General features: G+C 32.9%; 1 protein-coding gene across 1 annotated transcript in view; it reads right to left on the bottom strand.

The window, feature by feature from the left end:
• Positions 1 to 17,162, bottom strand: part of LOC129225047 (unconventional myosin-Id-like) — a 95,866-nt gene that overhangs the window by 36,287 nt on the left and 42,417 nt on the right. Inside the window, exons 2-8 of the mRNA XM_054859593.1 lie at positions 14,039 to 14,247; positions 12,142 to 12,235; positions 10,951 to 11,116; positions 9,614 to 9,763; positions 5,035 to 5,154; positions 2,477 to 2,680; positions 1,424 to 1,569 (exon numbers count right to left, since the gene is read on the bottom strand). Coding sequence (XP_054715568.1) covers positions 1,424 to 1,569; positions 2,477 to 2,680; positions 5,035 to 5,154; positions 9,614 to 9,763; positions 10,951 to 11,116; positions 12,142 to 12,235; positions 14,039 to 14,247 — 1,089 coding nt within the window. The remainder of the gene's footprint in view (positions 1 to 1,423; positions 1,570 to 2,476; positions 2,681 to 5,034; positions 5,155 to 9,613; positions 9,764 to 10,950; positions 11,117 to 12,141; positions 12,236 to 14,038; positions 14,248 to 17,162) is intronic.

Genomic DNA, 17,162 nt, shown 5'->3' on the forward strand with positions numbered 1-17,162 from the left:
CTTATCATTTTGCTTTTATATTTCTGAATGAAATGAACACATTTTATTTATTTATTTTTGTTATCGTTGTTGTTTCCATAGAAATTTTGTTTCCCCTCCTTTTCAGCTCAGAGAAAACAATAAACTAATAAGGTCCTAGTGACATTATACAATGCATGCATCAAAATCCCATCGCTATTTTCTGACCCTCCCCCCCCCTGGAAAAATTTGAAATGATGGACTTAAATCAATTAAACATTGGTTTAAAAAATCCAGTGCACGTAAACTCTTCTGCCATGCCACATTTTGTAAGGAATCTACCACCAATATGCCAGAATGTCAGTTTGCTTCCTAATAAATTAAGATTTAATGGGTAAAAGATGGTTTTGCAATTACTGGTTGAAGAGTCTTGACAAAATGCTGTGTAGTTCAAGAGTGTACAAACTCTGAAATTTTTAGAACTAATGTAGTACTGATTTAAGGACGGAAGTTAGGAAAATGCTTGGTCAGCAAATGTTGATCGATAGCGTAACATCCTGACCTCTACCAAAAAATATTTTTAAAAAAATTCATAAAATTATCAGTTTCAAATAGGCAGTACAATGTAATAATATGTGAAACACTGCAATACTGCATTAGTTAAAACACATAATACTATGAAGGTTAAAAATCACACCACATACAAAAAAGGATAAGACTCCTACAAAAACTGCTCATATCCACATGTTGACTGCTATGCATACAAAAAAGTCGGGGCCAAATTGATATCATGAAAATAAACAACTTATCTGGTTACAGTTAATTTAATCCCATGTATTACACACAATATAACCTTTAAATGTTGCAACCTGTTTGAAACAAAATGTTTGCACTGAAAATAGCAACACATTTGGGACAGAAGTAGTACAATCATTTTGTCATTGAACAAAGGTCATAAATTGAATATTCTAACAATATTTTCCCTATACTATAACAGTATCTTCTAAACTAAGATTATGCGTTTCTCCTCCTTCCTTTGAGGGATATCAGAATTAATTGTTCAATATCTGGTGCTGTCCCACCAGATGCTGCATCTGTAACCTTGACTTTTAATGATTCAAACTCTTTAACACGAGTAGCAAACAGTCTTTATGCGTTCCAAAAGAAAAAATCAAGAAGGAAAATGCATGTTTAACGAGTGAAGACATCCCAAATGTCAGACAAATGCAGCGAGAATTATAATGCCATCTGGACATTCTTCAAGCCCGCTGTGATGCGTACGATTAAATTTGCAGACAAAAATTAGTTCTATCAATTTTTTAGTGACATTAGAAAGTAGTAGAACAACTTTACAATAGGAACATTACAATTAACAAGGAAACCTAATGTTCCAATTTCAACTGTTCAAAATCGTAAAAGAAAGACACTTAAACAAGACTAATTTAAAGTATGATAAATTGTGCACCTGTTCAGCTCAAAGATTTCAAAACCATAGATATCAAGCACTCCCATAACAGTATTATTCTTTTTCATTCCATGTCCATTGGATTCCACTTCAATGGCATCGTTGATTCGACCCACAATAAAAGAGAATAACCTCTCATAAATGGCCTGAAAATAAATAATGACATTATAAATATATTGCTATCACAGACAAAAAAAAAGTATAAGAATTACATCCAGCTAAGCTAATATAATGAAATCCTACTATAATGGATAGAAATACAATGAAATATTAGTTTTCAAAGAAACAAATTTCCAGTACATGGCTCATGTAACATTTAAACATTTCCTAACTATCTTGAAATGGTTGTCACGGTATTGACAACCATTTAAAAATGTTAATGAGACAGAATGTGATAACCTGGATTGCTTTCATATTTATTTGAAGATTGTGAAGAAAACTATTTTATTACCTTACTTGTTATATATTAACACAACAATACAACTTACCTCTCTGCTTCACTTTTTGCCAGATAAATATGGTGAGCCATAAAGTTAATGGAACAGAAATATTAAAAATTTTGTTTAAATTTAAAACAGAAAAAAAATTATCAACAAAAACAAGTTCTAAATATTTATACTTTATACTTCCCCCTTCCTTTTTTGTTCCTACAAGACTAAGTTTGATTTTTTCTAGTCCATGTTAAACTAATATTAAATTGGAAAATTTGAACAGTTTACAAGGAACATTATGTTAATTTATGGAGTTCTAAGCACTTACAAAATTTCATTTTATGCCTAGAGTTTTGAAGGAGTCTAAAGTCTGTTTTCATCCCAGACAGAACAGCAGTAAACACAAAAATATAACTCATTGTACAGAAAATTAAGAAAAATAATTTTTTAAACTCTTTTTCAATAGCGTATTTTAAGATATTTCAAAAACAAGTAAACAACAAGTAGTTAACATTACATTGATATTCTTTAAAAAAATGACATAAACAATAGCTAACTATGAATATGGCTGATTAAAATTGCATGAAAGTTAATAAAAGAACAAAAATATATCAACACTCACTTTAGCAAAGGCATCTCGTCCATAAACAGCCTCTGAGACCGTATGAACTTTTTCCATAACTTCTCCTCTTGCAGCAATTACTCTCTGACAAAGTGCCTTTTCTAAGTTTTCACTTGACACCCCTAAGCACTGAGAGACAGACTTGAGCGATTCATGGTTTTTCACAGATGTCGAGTCATTTTCGTTTTGAAATTCAATATTACCCTACGTAGAAAATTTCAGATAAAAAACACATACATCAATCAAAACAACTTATTCTACAAATTTGCAATGCACATTAATATTATTTTCAGAATTAAATGCTTTAAAAGGATTATTACATTATTTATTTTGCTAATGATAAATTTGAATATAGTATATAAAAAATTTATTATCAATAAACAGTGGCTGCGATTCAAGGGGTGGGGGGCACTTTTTATTGTTCATTTATTTGTTTTATTTTCCAATTTAGGAACTTAGGAACCAAAACAAGAAATTATTTTTAAAAAAAGCAGAAATGTCAAAATTTTCAGTACATAATTATTTGCTTTATTTTGTATATCTGTTTACGAAACATTAATTAGCACAAGCAGTCACTTTTAGTTTATGTATTCATTTTTTCGATACTAGTAAATCGTTTTACTTAAACAAGTCATTACCAAGTGTTTGTGACACCTCAAAATACTTTGGGGTAAATAATGTAAGTCTAACTCATGTCTAAATGATTCTTCGGGGAAAGTTATTGTGTACAAAATTCATCAAAATCTTTATAACTATAATGTTTATTTGTTAGATTTACATCAATTACCACTCATCTGCTCTCCAAACCAGCCCTGGCAAAAATTCGTTCTTTTTTTTAGCTCTCTCTCTCTCTTTTTTTTTTTTTTTTGCTGCCACTAAAAATCCTATGGCTTTTAGTTTTTTTTTTCTTTTTGCTGCTCCCCCCCCCACTTTCTAGTCTCAATCGCTGCCCCCCCCCCTCCTGTAAATAAATATAACACCAATAACATCATTTATAATAATTTTATTTAATTACATCTCATTATTAAACAATAGTAGGCTATTCCACAGAAAACGGCTTATTCAAAATAAGCATTTAAACGAGTAATGAACAAAAGTTTGCTGCTTAAGGAATCACAAATGTATGCATGATGTCTTAAGCAAAAAATTTGCTCATTACCTTTTAAAATTGGTATTTTTTAATGAAATATATGATCTGTCATGCATGGGTGGGACAAATTGGTGGCTTTTTCGTTGAGGGGCCCAAATACATAATATTTCACAATAGTTTAAATTATTATTTCTCAACAAATGAAATATGTTTTCTTTACCTTGGAACCTTAGCTTTCGAAACCAACAGTTTTTTTTTTTTTTTTTTCTCATCGTTATATTAACAGAGCAAAAATTTTAACATCATTGTTATATTAATAGAGCAAAAGTATTAACAAATTCATAAAGTTATAACTGTCAAGAGTATCCGTGTATCAAATGTAAAGATTAAAAAAAGTGCTCGCTCTTGTTTGATTACAATATTAAGATCTATAACAAATTGTAGGTGAAATTATAGATTCTGAATGTTCCGCATGTACCTGTGGAATGGAACTTTGACGCAGAGCCAAACCCATATTTAAGTAAGATATTAAATACAAATACAAAAGTGACAACCAGCAACAGGCTCTGAGCCCAGCTAGACTAGTCCTAGTCAATTTACAATCCCCAGTGAAGATCAATGGCCCTCTTAAAATTATCTACTCCCTTGCTCATTACCACCTCTTCTGGTAAGTTGTTCCAAGGTTCCACTACCCTGCTAAAATAATAATTTTTCCTAATATCCATGTTAGCCTGAGATTTAAATAGCTTAAAACAATGACCCCCTTGTCCTGTTTTCGGTGCTAAACTTCAGCCCCGTAACATCTTTCATTTTAATAAATTTAAACAACTGAATCATGTCCCCTCGGTCTCTTCTTTGCTCAAGACTGTACATTTTTAGCCTTCTAAGCCTGGAATCATAGTCTAAATGAGAAAGTCCATTTATTAGCCTTGTAGCCCGCCTTTGAACCCTTTCCAATACATTAATATCTTTCTTAAGATAAGGAGACCAAAACTGAACAGCATACTCCAAATGAGGTCTTACCAAACTTCTATATAAGGGCAGAAGAACTTCTTTAGATTTGTTTGAAATAGATCTATTGATTAACCCAAGCATCTTATTGGCTTTGTTACTAGCTATGCTGTACTGTTGGCTGAACTTTAAATCCTGACTTATTAAGATGCCCAGATCAGTAACTTTTTCTGCCTGACTAATGACTGAACCTTGCAAATAATAACTTGTACACTTATTTCCATGCGCTAAATGTAGCACTTGACATTTCCCAACATTAACAGCCATACCCCATTTATCAGCCCACTCCGTAATATGATCTAGATCTTCTTGCAGCAAATATTGTTATGCAGCAGAATCCCTTTTTGAAATTTTGATTCTGAGCTTGTAATAAAAATAGCATCACTTTATTATTTATTAAAAGCTTTACAAAACATGCCAAAGTATGATTATTTTCTATTTTAATTTTCAAACTTACTAATTGCAGAATAGCTGCAAGTATCCTCCAAAGTGTTTCTGATTGTTGTTGGTGAAATCCTAATACTTTTAATGCACTACATACTGCTTTGTGATCTGTTTTATCATTGATGGAATCAACCTAAAATATAAAATAAAATTCAAATTCAAACAGACAAAAATGACTAAATCCAAAAGCTACATAAAGAAAGAAATCAGGGGGTAAAAGTTGTAAAAATTCTTAAGAAGGAAGTTTTTTAAACAGAAAAGATGTGTGTCCCGAGTTTAGTATTCAAGTAAAGAAAAAGATTAGAATCAGTGGTGTTCCCATAGGATATACTCCATACACGCTGTATACTCTCAAACATTTTTTAGAGACATAGTGCATATCCTCAAGCTTCAAAAAATTTCATATTATGACAAATTATGTTTATGATCGCATACACATATTGTGCATAGCTGATTACTGGAAGTATACCCTCAGAAAAATTGATGGGAACATCACTGATTGGAATACAGCACATAATACTTTTAAGAAATTAATTAAATTTAAAAAAAAAAATACTTATTTTCTACAAAAAAAGGACAAAAATAGAGAACATTTACAAACATAATGAAGAATTATGATGATTTTTAAAGAAATGGTCGCCATTCATTTAAGAATAATTTATTTTTCATTACTAGGTAACAGCATTTCTTTTTTTTTTTTTTTTGTCCAAATACGACATTTTTTTTTCATTTCACAAAGTGAAAATGAAATAATGATAATGAAAACAGAAAAAAAAAACATTATCTCAACTTGCCAGAGTGAACTCATTCCTTGATTATTTATTTTATTATTATTTTTTTTAACTTAACTTATTCTGCCTCACTTTGTTTCATTTTTTTTTAAAGATAGAAATCTGAAAAAGAGTGAAAACTTTCACCCCTGAAATAAATTTAAAAAATTTAACTAAAAAAAGACCAATTCCAAATGGTGCACGAGGACTCATTCTATTACTTATTAATCGAATTCTGCAATATTGCAGTTCCTCTTTTTGCAAACAAATCAGCCATCTCATTTTCATATTATATGGATGCCTCAATTACCAAAAATCGATTAACTCTACTTTTTAAAAAAATCCTCATTTCTGCTTTAATAGTGCTTTATCAATGCTTAGCATGTGAATTTATATTGAAGGTTTGGTTCAGTACATTTCTGACCATGTGATGGCAGAAAATATAACACAAGGGCCTATTTACTCCTATGGATAACACTATATTCTTCACAACTTTTCTATACTTTTTGTTACTTTCTTCTATATCTAATATATAGAAGAAAGTATTGGATTCGTGCAAATTTTCGAATTTCGAATTTTGACGGATTCGAAAGTTTTGAGGTGTGCCGAGTCCATTTCGACTATTTTTGGAAAATGTCTGTCTGTCTGTGTGTGTGTGTATGTATGTGTGTGTGTGTGTCACGTCTGTGTGTGACCAGTTTTTTGTGGCCGCTCTACAGCAAAAACTATCGCATAAAATTGAACGAAATTTGGTACACATATGTGACCCTATGTGAACTTGTGCCCATTGGTTTTTGGCGCGAATTCCTCCAAGGGGGGTGGAGCAATGGGACGTTTTTTGAGTTATGCGTGATTGCTATTCCTCAGGAAGTAACTGGCGGAATCAAACAAAATTTGGTCCATATGTTGCCCCTAACTGGAGCAGGTGCTGATTCAATTTTGGTGTCAATAGCTCAAACGGGGGTTGAGTTATAGAACGTTTTTTGTCGTGAATTGTGACTGCTGTATCTCAAGAAATAACGAACGGAATCAAACAAAAATTTTTTGACAAGTAGCCCTTAGTGGGTATAAGAGCTGATTTTATTTTGGTGTCAACAGCTAAAAAGGGGGTAGCGCAATCGCCCGTTCTTTTTTTCCATTGTGAGTGCCCTATCTCAAGAAGTAATGCTAAATTCTGTTTGAAATTTGGAATATATGTGAATCCATACGTAAACAGGCTTTGGTTCTATTTTGACTCCAATCGCTCCAAGAGGTGTTGATTTTTTTTTTTGCGAATAAAAATAGTTTTATTAATGCAACAATAAGAAAGATAAATCGTAATAGATTGTCGTCTGCGTATTTCTCGTGATTTTAATTGTATGGAAATGATCGGAAATATTATCTCAATGATTTAAAATTTTTAACTGTTGCCATCTTATGTTTGTTAACAAATAAAATATTTGTAATTAATTCAAGCAAGGCTTTTAAAGTAACTTTCAATGTTCGCTCTTTGTTTTGTTTTTACAATAATTCAGACATTGGGATGGTCGTCAAGTTTTTGCATGTGTAATTTTGTTTTTGTTAGGAATATTGCTTCCTCGTCAAGCATGGGGAGGGATCAGAAAAAGGAAAAATATAGAAGAAAGTTTCGTGATGGCCACAACATACTAGTTTTAAGGAGTTATCCAGTGGAGGCTCATGCCTTGAAAAAGTGAGAGGGCCAGATCACGACTGCACTCGCACCAGGGGTTTTGGGGGGGGGGAAGGAGGTCTTAAAAATATTTGTTTAATATTGAAACTTTCTTAAAATAATTATTTGTGTTCAATAAAAAAAATCATTTTAAACACAGGAAAAGCTACAAAACACTTAAAGTACTAAGTAAGTCACGAAAAATATTAATTTCATGCTTATGTCCATGATTGCCGATAGGGTGGTGCACTTTCACCCCCTGACTTTTAAAAATAAAATTTAATTAATTAGATAGGGAAAAGGTACAAAATAAACCACGAAAATTATTAATCTCACATTTATGTCTAATATGCTTACCGGCACTGCAGTACGCCTCCCTTGCAGCACCGGTAAGGGGCTGCAAGGGAGGCACTTTCACTCCCTGGCTTTTCAAAATAAATAAATTTTAAAAAGCAATGTTAGTCTCATATTTTTAATAGTAATATTATTTTAAATCTTTTTAACAAATTATTTTGAATGGGTAAATATTAATTTTATTTTAAGCAAGGCCAAATTACAAAAGTGCAAAAATATTATGAGCAGTGAAATATGTAAAAATTATTAACTTTAACAAAGATGAAAATACATCTCAGTATTCGCTACAAAATAAATACAATAAAAATAGATAAGCTAAATTTAAAAAAAAAAAAACTAAAAATAAATAAATTAAAAACATAGTTAAAAAAATCTTAGCGATTTACATGCGGGTGTACCCTTCTGCATATGAATCTGTGGGCACCCATGGGCCAGATTCAGAATTTGTATGCAGATAGAGAAAGAAAAATCGAACTCTTTTTATTTTCTTCAAAGTATTGATAACTTGTCACATTTTCTTTTAAACTACATGAGCAGTAATTTAAAACAAGTAACAATGTCTATGGAACAATGTAATGTAAAATAATTTTATTACGATATTTGCACACAACATACAACAGTGGCGCACAGATAACACAACACACAACAGTGGCGCAACTAGAAAATAATTTTTAAGGGGAGAGGGGGAATAATAGGAAAAAATTCGGATCAATTTGACTAATTTGATTTGCTTATCAAATCTCTCAATTTTGAAACTTGTAGTTTTAAAAACGCAATTTTGGACGGTCTTTGGTGATGTTAGGCAAAAGAACGATAAATGGGACTCCGCAAAAATTTGTAGAAATTTTAGCCTTTAAATGCGGTTATAGGCCATATTTCTTGACGTTAGGGTAAGAAATGGTGCTCTGAAACTCTCCCCGATCTTTTTTTTTTTCTTTTTTTGAAAAATAAATAGAAATCAATTCCTTCTCTCCCCCCTCCAGTTTTTCGAAATTGCAGTTCCAAAAACGCAATTGTAGACAAACTTTGAAGATTTTTACAGGAAGGGGTTTTAGATCCCTCCAATGGAATTTTTTTTTAATTTGAAGTCCTAAAATCGGCCCGAAGAAAAAAAAAATCTTTGTATAATCCGCGGATAATGCGATGCAAAAAAAATAAAGTTTTGATTGAACCACGGAGTAGTAGATTGAACATACAATTTTAGCAATTAAAGCAATTAATTAGTCTTGGCGAATCCCGCTGTAAATATTGTGGTTGAATGCGTTGGTGTTGAGAAAAAAAAGCACAGATAATCAGTGGCAGCGTGTAATACGCACCTCATTAATTTTACGTTTTAAACAGATAATTCACGGATTATCAATATCATTTTTAATTTCAAGCACGAGCGCACAAAAGAAAGAAAATGAAAAGTTACAGTCGGAAAAAGTGAGGGGCCCCAGGCGCCCTCTGGCCTCTTCCACGAGCTGCCACTGGAGTTATCGATTTGGCGAGTGAGGCATCCACATGTCACAATAAGAAGGTATTCATTTCAAGCAATATTTTAGTAATTATTTTAGTTTATATAGGTTTAAATACTCTCAGAACCAAGAAGAGTATTTGGGAGGGGTCAGATACAGTTTGGATTGCTGCCATAGTGCCCGAAAGGATTACTGCTTTTTCAAAAATACCCGTTCAAAAAGCCGAACCTAAAAACTAAAACTTCCTTTCAAATGAATTAAGTACTTCATCATTAGATGATATATTTATTTTTTATTAAACTGCAAAAAAATAGCTATTCATAAAGTGAGTAACAACATTACCTTAGGACTACCCCCTTGTCGAGTGTAGTGATAGAATGCTGCATCCCTCTTCACACCGTATCTTGCTAGCAATGCTTCTGGCGTACCATACAACAACTGATAAAATGCATGGAAATTTCTTTCTCCTCTTTGTTGTGCAACAACACGAGACTACAAACAAAATTAATCAACAAAGAATTACAAAATATGCAAAAGGCAAAATACATTACAAAAGAAAAGAGTTAACATGTCAGGGCATTAACTATTATGCACATTTTTACAAGAAACACATAACTTACATTCCACGAGCTCAACCGGTAGCAACCGGTTGATTGATCACATGACAGCTAGTGACGTCAGCTAATGCTAAATCATTGGAGGTGATGTCACTATTTGATGTCATTATTTTAACCAATGAGCTACCGGTCGCTCATCGAACTCAACTATAGATTCAAGATATCTATTATTTCTCAAATCAAAAAGAATCCAATCGCATAGAACATCCAATCATAATAGAACTAATAGTTCATATTTTAAAGGAACTGGAACCAACGCATAATCATTGAAGAAATCTTAAAATACAGAAGCAAATCATACAACAGTCCCCTATTCTTAAGCTTAACAATAAAATATTGCTGTGATTAAATTGAAATCAGCAACCTAACTTTATATTAGCACTTGAAAAACTTTTAGAAATACATTAGTAAAAAATCATGGGTTAGAACTGTTATAATTTGATGCATCACTAATTCTGATAACACATTGATAAGTCTGTAGGAGCGAAATCTAAATTCTGAGTTAAAACATGACTAAAATGAAAAAGTTTTTAAAAAAATTACAGCAAGCAGTTCTTTTTTTTCTACAGTGGTTTCAGATTTATTATTTCAAATTAGTAGACAGATTTTACCTAAGGGGATGTTCACAAATAATGTCATGCTTTGAGAGTGGGTTAGAAAATTGTGAGTTAGGAACAAATGGAAGGGAGGGGGCACAAGAAGTGTGACATCACATACTTTTCAACAAAAATATGCTTTGGAAAATAGCATGACATGTGACAACGGTAAAGGCGTGTCAATTTTGCTTAAAAAAAAGTGTGACTTCATTCATGGACAGACCCTAAGTAAGAAATTGACTACAAAAAACAGCAGGAGAGTAGGGGCAACTAATGTCAAATGCATAAAATTAGTCTGACAAATTTGACACATTGCACAAATGAAGATATTCCATTGCAGCCATAAAAACTACTGTTTGATACATTCATTTGAAAACTCACTAACAGTAAACACTGAGAGTTTTTTTCAGTGTCTGAAACTGCAACCATTGCAAAAATTAATGCATAATTAAATAAAGTTAATCACTTTTTCTAGCAAATAATTGCTGATGTGTCCTCCAAAGGGATCGCCTTTAAAGTCGAAATTGATATCCATGTACTTGCCAAATCTGCTTGAATTGTCATTTCTATTGGTCTTTGCATTACCAAATGCTTCTAACACACAGTTGGACTGCAGAAGTATATTCTTCACCCTGAAAAAAAGGAAAATCCCAATATATTATTGAAAATAAATTGATAAATCTATTAAAAGCAACACTTCTTAAGAGTTTAAAGGCTCACTTTATTGAATATTTAAATGTTGCATTTGGAAGCTAAATGATAACTCTCTCGCACACACAGTGAAGCATATTAATCTATACACATATATAAATGGACATATATATATATATATATATATATATATATATATATATATGTTCTTTATACAAATCAAGTTTATGCTGGATCTTTGCAAAATTTCCTTTGATGCTAAGGAATTCACATAGATGGGTTTCATTGTATTTAAAAAAAAAGATTTAAATTGGCCTGCTTTAAAATTTTAAGTCATAAAATTGCTCTTTTTTACACCTTTACAGGAAATTGTACACTATTTTTTGTCTCTTTTTAGCCTGTTTCTGGCCGGCTGGTAGTGTGATGATAAAGCGCTGGCCTTCTACACCTTGGAATCGAGATGCAGAAAATCATCAGCGCCCATGTCGTATGATTATGCGGCATGTAAAAGATCCCTTGGGTATTCGTTTAGCTTTGAATTCACCCGGCAAAATTAAATTCCTAATGAAGATTCTCATCAAAGAGAGTCCAGGTGTCTCCATCTGGTGGAAACTGGTCATCAAAAACTTCTTGTGCCATGCATCAGGACCCTAATGGTGTCACATGAAAGACTAATACCCTGGCTTCTTACAAAGCCCAACTGGGGGGGGGAAAAACTGATTGCTGAACATGTGTCGCTTAACACAACTTTTACTTTCCGGGCAGACTGTGCAATTTACCTTGTATTTCATAAAGGAGAATTTGAAATTAAATTTTTTAAATTGCAATGAAATACCAGCAAGAGAAAGATAAGTAACGATAACAGGCTATTATGTAACAATACTCTCTAACTCTTCAGTTTTAGAGAAATCAATGGTTCTCTCCGAGAATATATATATATCATTTGTGAGCTAAATCACAATTTGAATTCTGTGCAATAATCTCAAGAAAATCAACACATAGTTACCTCTCTATTTCTTTCTGTCCACTGGTATTAGTGATTGCAGCTAAATACCTCATTATGATCTTCGAAGCTTCAGTTTTACCAGCACCACTTTCACCTGAAGTAGAATTCCAAATATAACATCTTAAGTCAAAATAAAATCTTGCAACTCAATTATACAATTACTAGTGGTACGCGCACGGCTTTGCCCGTAATAGAAAATTAAAAGGTCTTTTGGTTCGCCTGTATATTTACAAATAATGCATGGTGAATTTTCTCGCCAATTGGCTTGTACCCATGTTAGGGTTCCACGTTATGATAATTTCGTAATTTACTCGTCCATCTTATGATAGTTTTGTTCTTAAAATTGGATTAGAAAAGGAACCACATCGAATTTTCGAAAAATCGCTTCGAGGTGCACACCTCCATGGTACAAACTAACTTTGTGCCAAATTTCATGAAAATCGGCCGAACGGTCCAGGCGCTATGTGCGTCACAGAGATCCTGACAGACAGAGATCCGGACAGACAGAGGGACATTCAGCTTTATTATTAGTAAAGAAAATTACCTGAACTTAAAAACAGAATATACTAGAAAATGAAACCTATATGAGGCAGTGAGAAGCAAAGGGATGCAAGTGGTAAAATTGAAAATTTGTAGATAACCAGTACACATGGTAGGTGAACCTCTCCTCTGTCTTGGGGCAAGAGATGGTACTAGTAGCCCTGGTAGTTGCTGCTGTACAGCATGATTTGGAAAAAAAAATTCAATGAAAGCCTACCTAGGAGCTAATCTTTTAACGCGTTTTACTCAAAACTTGAAAATGTCCACTTGCATCCCTTTGCTTCTCACTGCCTCATATGAACTTTTTTTTAAGCTTAATTTCAAGATTGAAACTCGTTTAACCAAATGAAACACTACAGTGTTAAAAGCTCATAGTAGAAAAGGAAAATAACTTAGTGTTTAAGACCACAAGAAAGACCAGCTTTAAGCAAATTATCTGCTATTTCTGTTTAAGAGTAACCTTTGAGAAACACGACATATGCTATTTACATCACGATAATGAAATTAGAACGTTTTCAATCGAGTTCATAGTTTTAAATGATTTTTAAACACAAAAATACCATTTAGCAAACCTGCCAACACCTACTGGGAAAACATCCAGTAGATTATTAAAAAATCCAGTAGATGTTTCCGATGGATTTTTCATTGTTAGTTAGGAAAGAAAGGAATTTTTTTATTATTCTTCTTAGTACAACTAAATGTTCCTTACATCTTATATACAAATACAAAAGTGAAGACCAGCAACAGGCTCTGGGCCCAGCTAGACTGGTCCTAGTCAATTTACAATCCCCAGTGAAGATCAATGGCCCTCTTAAATTTGTCTACTCCTTTGCTCATTACCACCTCTTCCGGTAAGCTGTTCCAAGGTGCCACTACCCTGCAAAAATAATAATTTTTCCTAATATCCACGTTAGCCTGAGATTTAAATAGCTTAAAACAATGACCCCTTGTCCTGTTTTCAGTGCTAAATTTTAACCCCGTAACATCATTCGTTTTAATAAATTTAAACAGCTGAATCATGTCCCCTCGGTCTGTTCTTTGCTCAAGACTGTACATTTTTAGCCTTCTAAGCCTGGAATCATAATCGAAGTGGGAAAGTCCACTTATTAGCCTTGTAGCCCGCCTTTGAACCCTTTCCAATACATTAATGTCTTTCTTAAGATAAGGAGACCCAAACTGAACAGCATACTCCAAATGGGGTCTTACCAAACTTCTATATAAGGGCAGAAGAACTTCTTTAGATTTATTTGTACAATCAAGGAAATAATCAAAATCCATGAATCTCCCGGAAAAATCAGTAGGGGTGGCAGGTATGCTATAGGTCTGGGATGAAGATGTTAACTTTTTAGGTAGATACCTGAAATTACGACGCACACATCTACAGCGTTGCGTTTCATCGACTTGTGAGCAGCGTCAGCAATGGCAAAGATATGGGGTGGCCTTTCAAATATTTCTCTACCTCTATAACTACCCACATAGTCTTGTCCATATATATTCATCGTTCGATACGGATTTACAGAGACACATACTTCACCAATATATGTGTAGATATGTCCGGCTGAATACCTGGAACAAAATTTTCACACATTAGAAATGTGATTTTTTGCAGCATACATGAAACATATGATCAATTTTAGTTGCTTCTTTAGCAAGGTTTTTTTTTTTTTTTCTTTGTTATAGTGTCAGAAGTCATCAGTCAAGGAGATTTGATTGAGGAGCGCGGATATGGTAAATAAAAAATATTTTGTACAAAAACAAAAGCTAGAAAGATTTTCTTTCCAGAAAATGTACTTCCAGAAGCCCTTCCAGAATTCGTTTTCCAAAAGCTTTAAGAGCAAATTTCATCTTTGTAGAGTAAATATCCCGAAAAGTAAAATTTGATTCAGAAACATCAGCATCAAAGGAAAAGTTGATGCAGAAATTAAAGGTAAAGTTATGTGACCAAGTGTTCATTAAGATTCTAAGAATATTTTGGATGAAATAAAATACTTTAAAAATATTAAAAGATATAAAGAGGGATTTAAAAAAATTTCACCAATAAATCGAGCTTATCTTTATTTTTTTCCCTAAGAAAAAAAAAATAGGAAAATTTAAATACAAAAATGAATGAAACGAAAAAATAATTTTGTACTGAATAATAAATTCAATTTAAAAACAGAAGAAGTTTTCGTACATAACTGTGTATCAAACGATCCACCCATTGTTAATTGAGGCAGTTTCATCATTAGACCAATGAGCATAAAATAATTCCCTAGGAGTAATTTCTATGAATAACAATTTGAGTAAGCCACCCGTTCTATAGAAATAAATCCATTTCAAATGCATGCTCATTCACCCCAAAATACATTTTGAGCGGCACATTCGCTTTGTGATGCAAATGCCTTCAATTAACTTTCAAAATTACTAATAGCAACACCCTCTTTTATGTAGTAAAGTATTTTACGCAAATGATAGCTTAAACATTCATATTTGAAAACATTCTGATAATTAGAATTAGAAATGAGCCTTCTGGGGTTTTTATTCAACTATAGTAATTTCAAAAGTGAATATCGTTGTTTACAAATACAAAAGTGACGACCAGCAACAGGCTCTGGGCCCAGCTAGGCTGGTTCTAGTCAATTTACAATTACCAGTGAGGATCAATGGCCCTCTTAAAACTAGGATCTACTCCCTTGCTCATTACCATCTCTACCAGTAAGCTGTCCCAGGGTTCCACTACCCTGCTAAAATAATAATTTTTCTTAATATCCATGTTAGCCTGAGATTTGAACCAGAGGCAAATGAGTTGTCCAACTGATTTTTAAAATATGAATTTGGTTTATGAGTTTTCTAAAAATGAGTATAACATTTGCATTTGATGTTAAATAGGGGAAGGGACAGCAAGATGGAAGGTATAACTTTGGCACTTTGGGTTGCAATAAAAATAAAGCGATATAGTATAAATCTCGAAATTTAATCAGACTTGAAGTTAAAACTAAACACCAATATAATTTTGTCATAATTAAATCACTAATATTTTGTGGCGAATTATAAAAGTCTTACAAAGTAAAAATGTAACGTATTCCATTTTACCCTCTACCTGAGGGCAAAATGGTTTGTTGTGCAAGATGGCATGTTCAAGATAACTTTAAATTTTACAATTTATACAAAGTGTACAACCATAAGTACACAGCTCATGTGCCCAACGGTAACCACACTGACACTGTAACAGGTCTTCACTAAGTGGTTCCACATAGAATACATGCACTGTGTGTTGCTCAACAAAATAGGTAAAACACATCTCCTTGTGAAGTTTGCTTTGAGTGCAGCTATGATCCCTCGCTTTTATCTGTTCTTCTTTTTCTTCCTATCCCTTCTATTTTCATCTTTCCTTCAGTTCATGCCAAGGACGCATACGAGGAGCGATCGCCCGTCCCTTGAGGGACCGTATTCCCCCTTTTTTTTAAATTAAGCTCCTAAAACAAAAGTGTAGGCCATCTTTGATATGACGTTAAGGAAATAATCGGGTTCAAATCTCTCTTTCGGAAATCTTTTGGAAACTGAAGTTCCAAAAAGCGCAATTTTAGACGACTTTCGAAGATGTTAGGGGAGGGGGTTTCGAAAAAAGTCTGGAAATATAACGAAATTGAATTTCTAAAAAGTCTCCAATTTTAGAATACCTCTATCAACAGAAAACTTGGCTAAATCTCTGTATTTTAGTTGTTTTAAATGAAAACGATGTCTCTGCCACCCCCTTTTCAGCAAGTGTAAATTAGATACGTAGTAAGAGGTCAAGTAAAAAAACAATCGCCCCCTCGAAGAATTTCTGGATCCGACCTTGGTTCATGCTCATATGTTTCACTGATATATAATATTCCATGTTTCCTTCAAATCAAAGTTTCCGTCTTGCCCTCAACCAGTCCTAATAAAAACAGGCACTTACGCATTTGTAACCTCTCTCTCTTTTCTTTTATCTAACTATCAATTCACACTCTTTCACCAGAGTTTATTTACTGGCAAACCATACTAATAATTCTTACTTTTTGCGAACAGTTTCACTTAAAATTTCTAAATAGTTTTTTAGCAATTCGCTACCTAAGAAATACACCAATGTATTGTTTCGTTGGTACGACGGAAACAGACAGAACTAGTTCCCACATTAAGATGGTTATATGACTTCATGGACTCAGTGTTGCAAGTCACTAGTCACTTGTTTTGATTAAAGATAATTTCCATCTTACCCTTGAAATCCACACTATTATTTCTTTTTATTGTTCAAAACACCAAAAATTATTCTAATCATCATTCAACCGTTTTTTTATGTGACTTTTGAAAATTGTCCAATGATTTTTTTGGAAATTGCGAGATTTTAAAAAGAAAGTTCTTTTCTTTTATTTTAGAGCAACATGCATTATGTGTGTGTACATGTATACACGTCCATTAAATGAAAATCCATTAAAGTTCTTACAAAAACATTACCATTAATAAATAATATCGCTGTG

The sequence above is a fragment of the Uloborus diversus genome, chromosome 6 (genome assembly GCF_026930045.1).
Source record: "Uloborus diversus isolate 005 chromosome 6, Udiv.v.3.1, whole genome shotgun sequence".
NCBI classification, from domain to species: Eukaryota; Metazoa; Arthropoda; class Arachnida; order Araneae; family Uloboridae; genus Uloborus; species Uloborus diversus.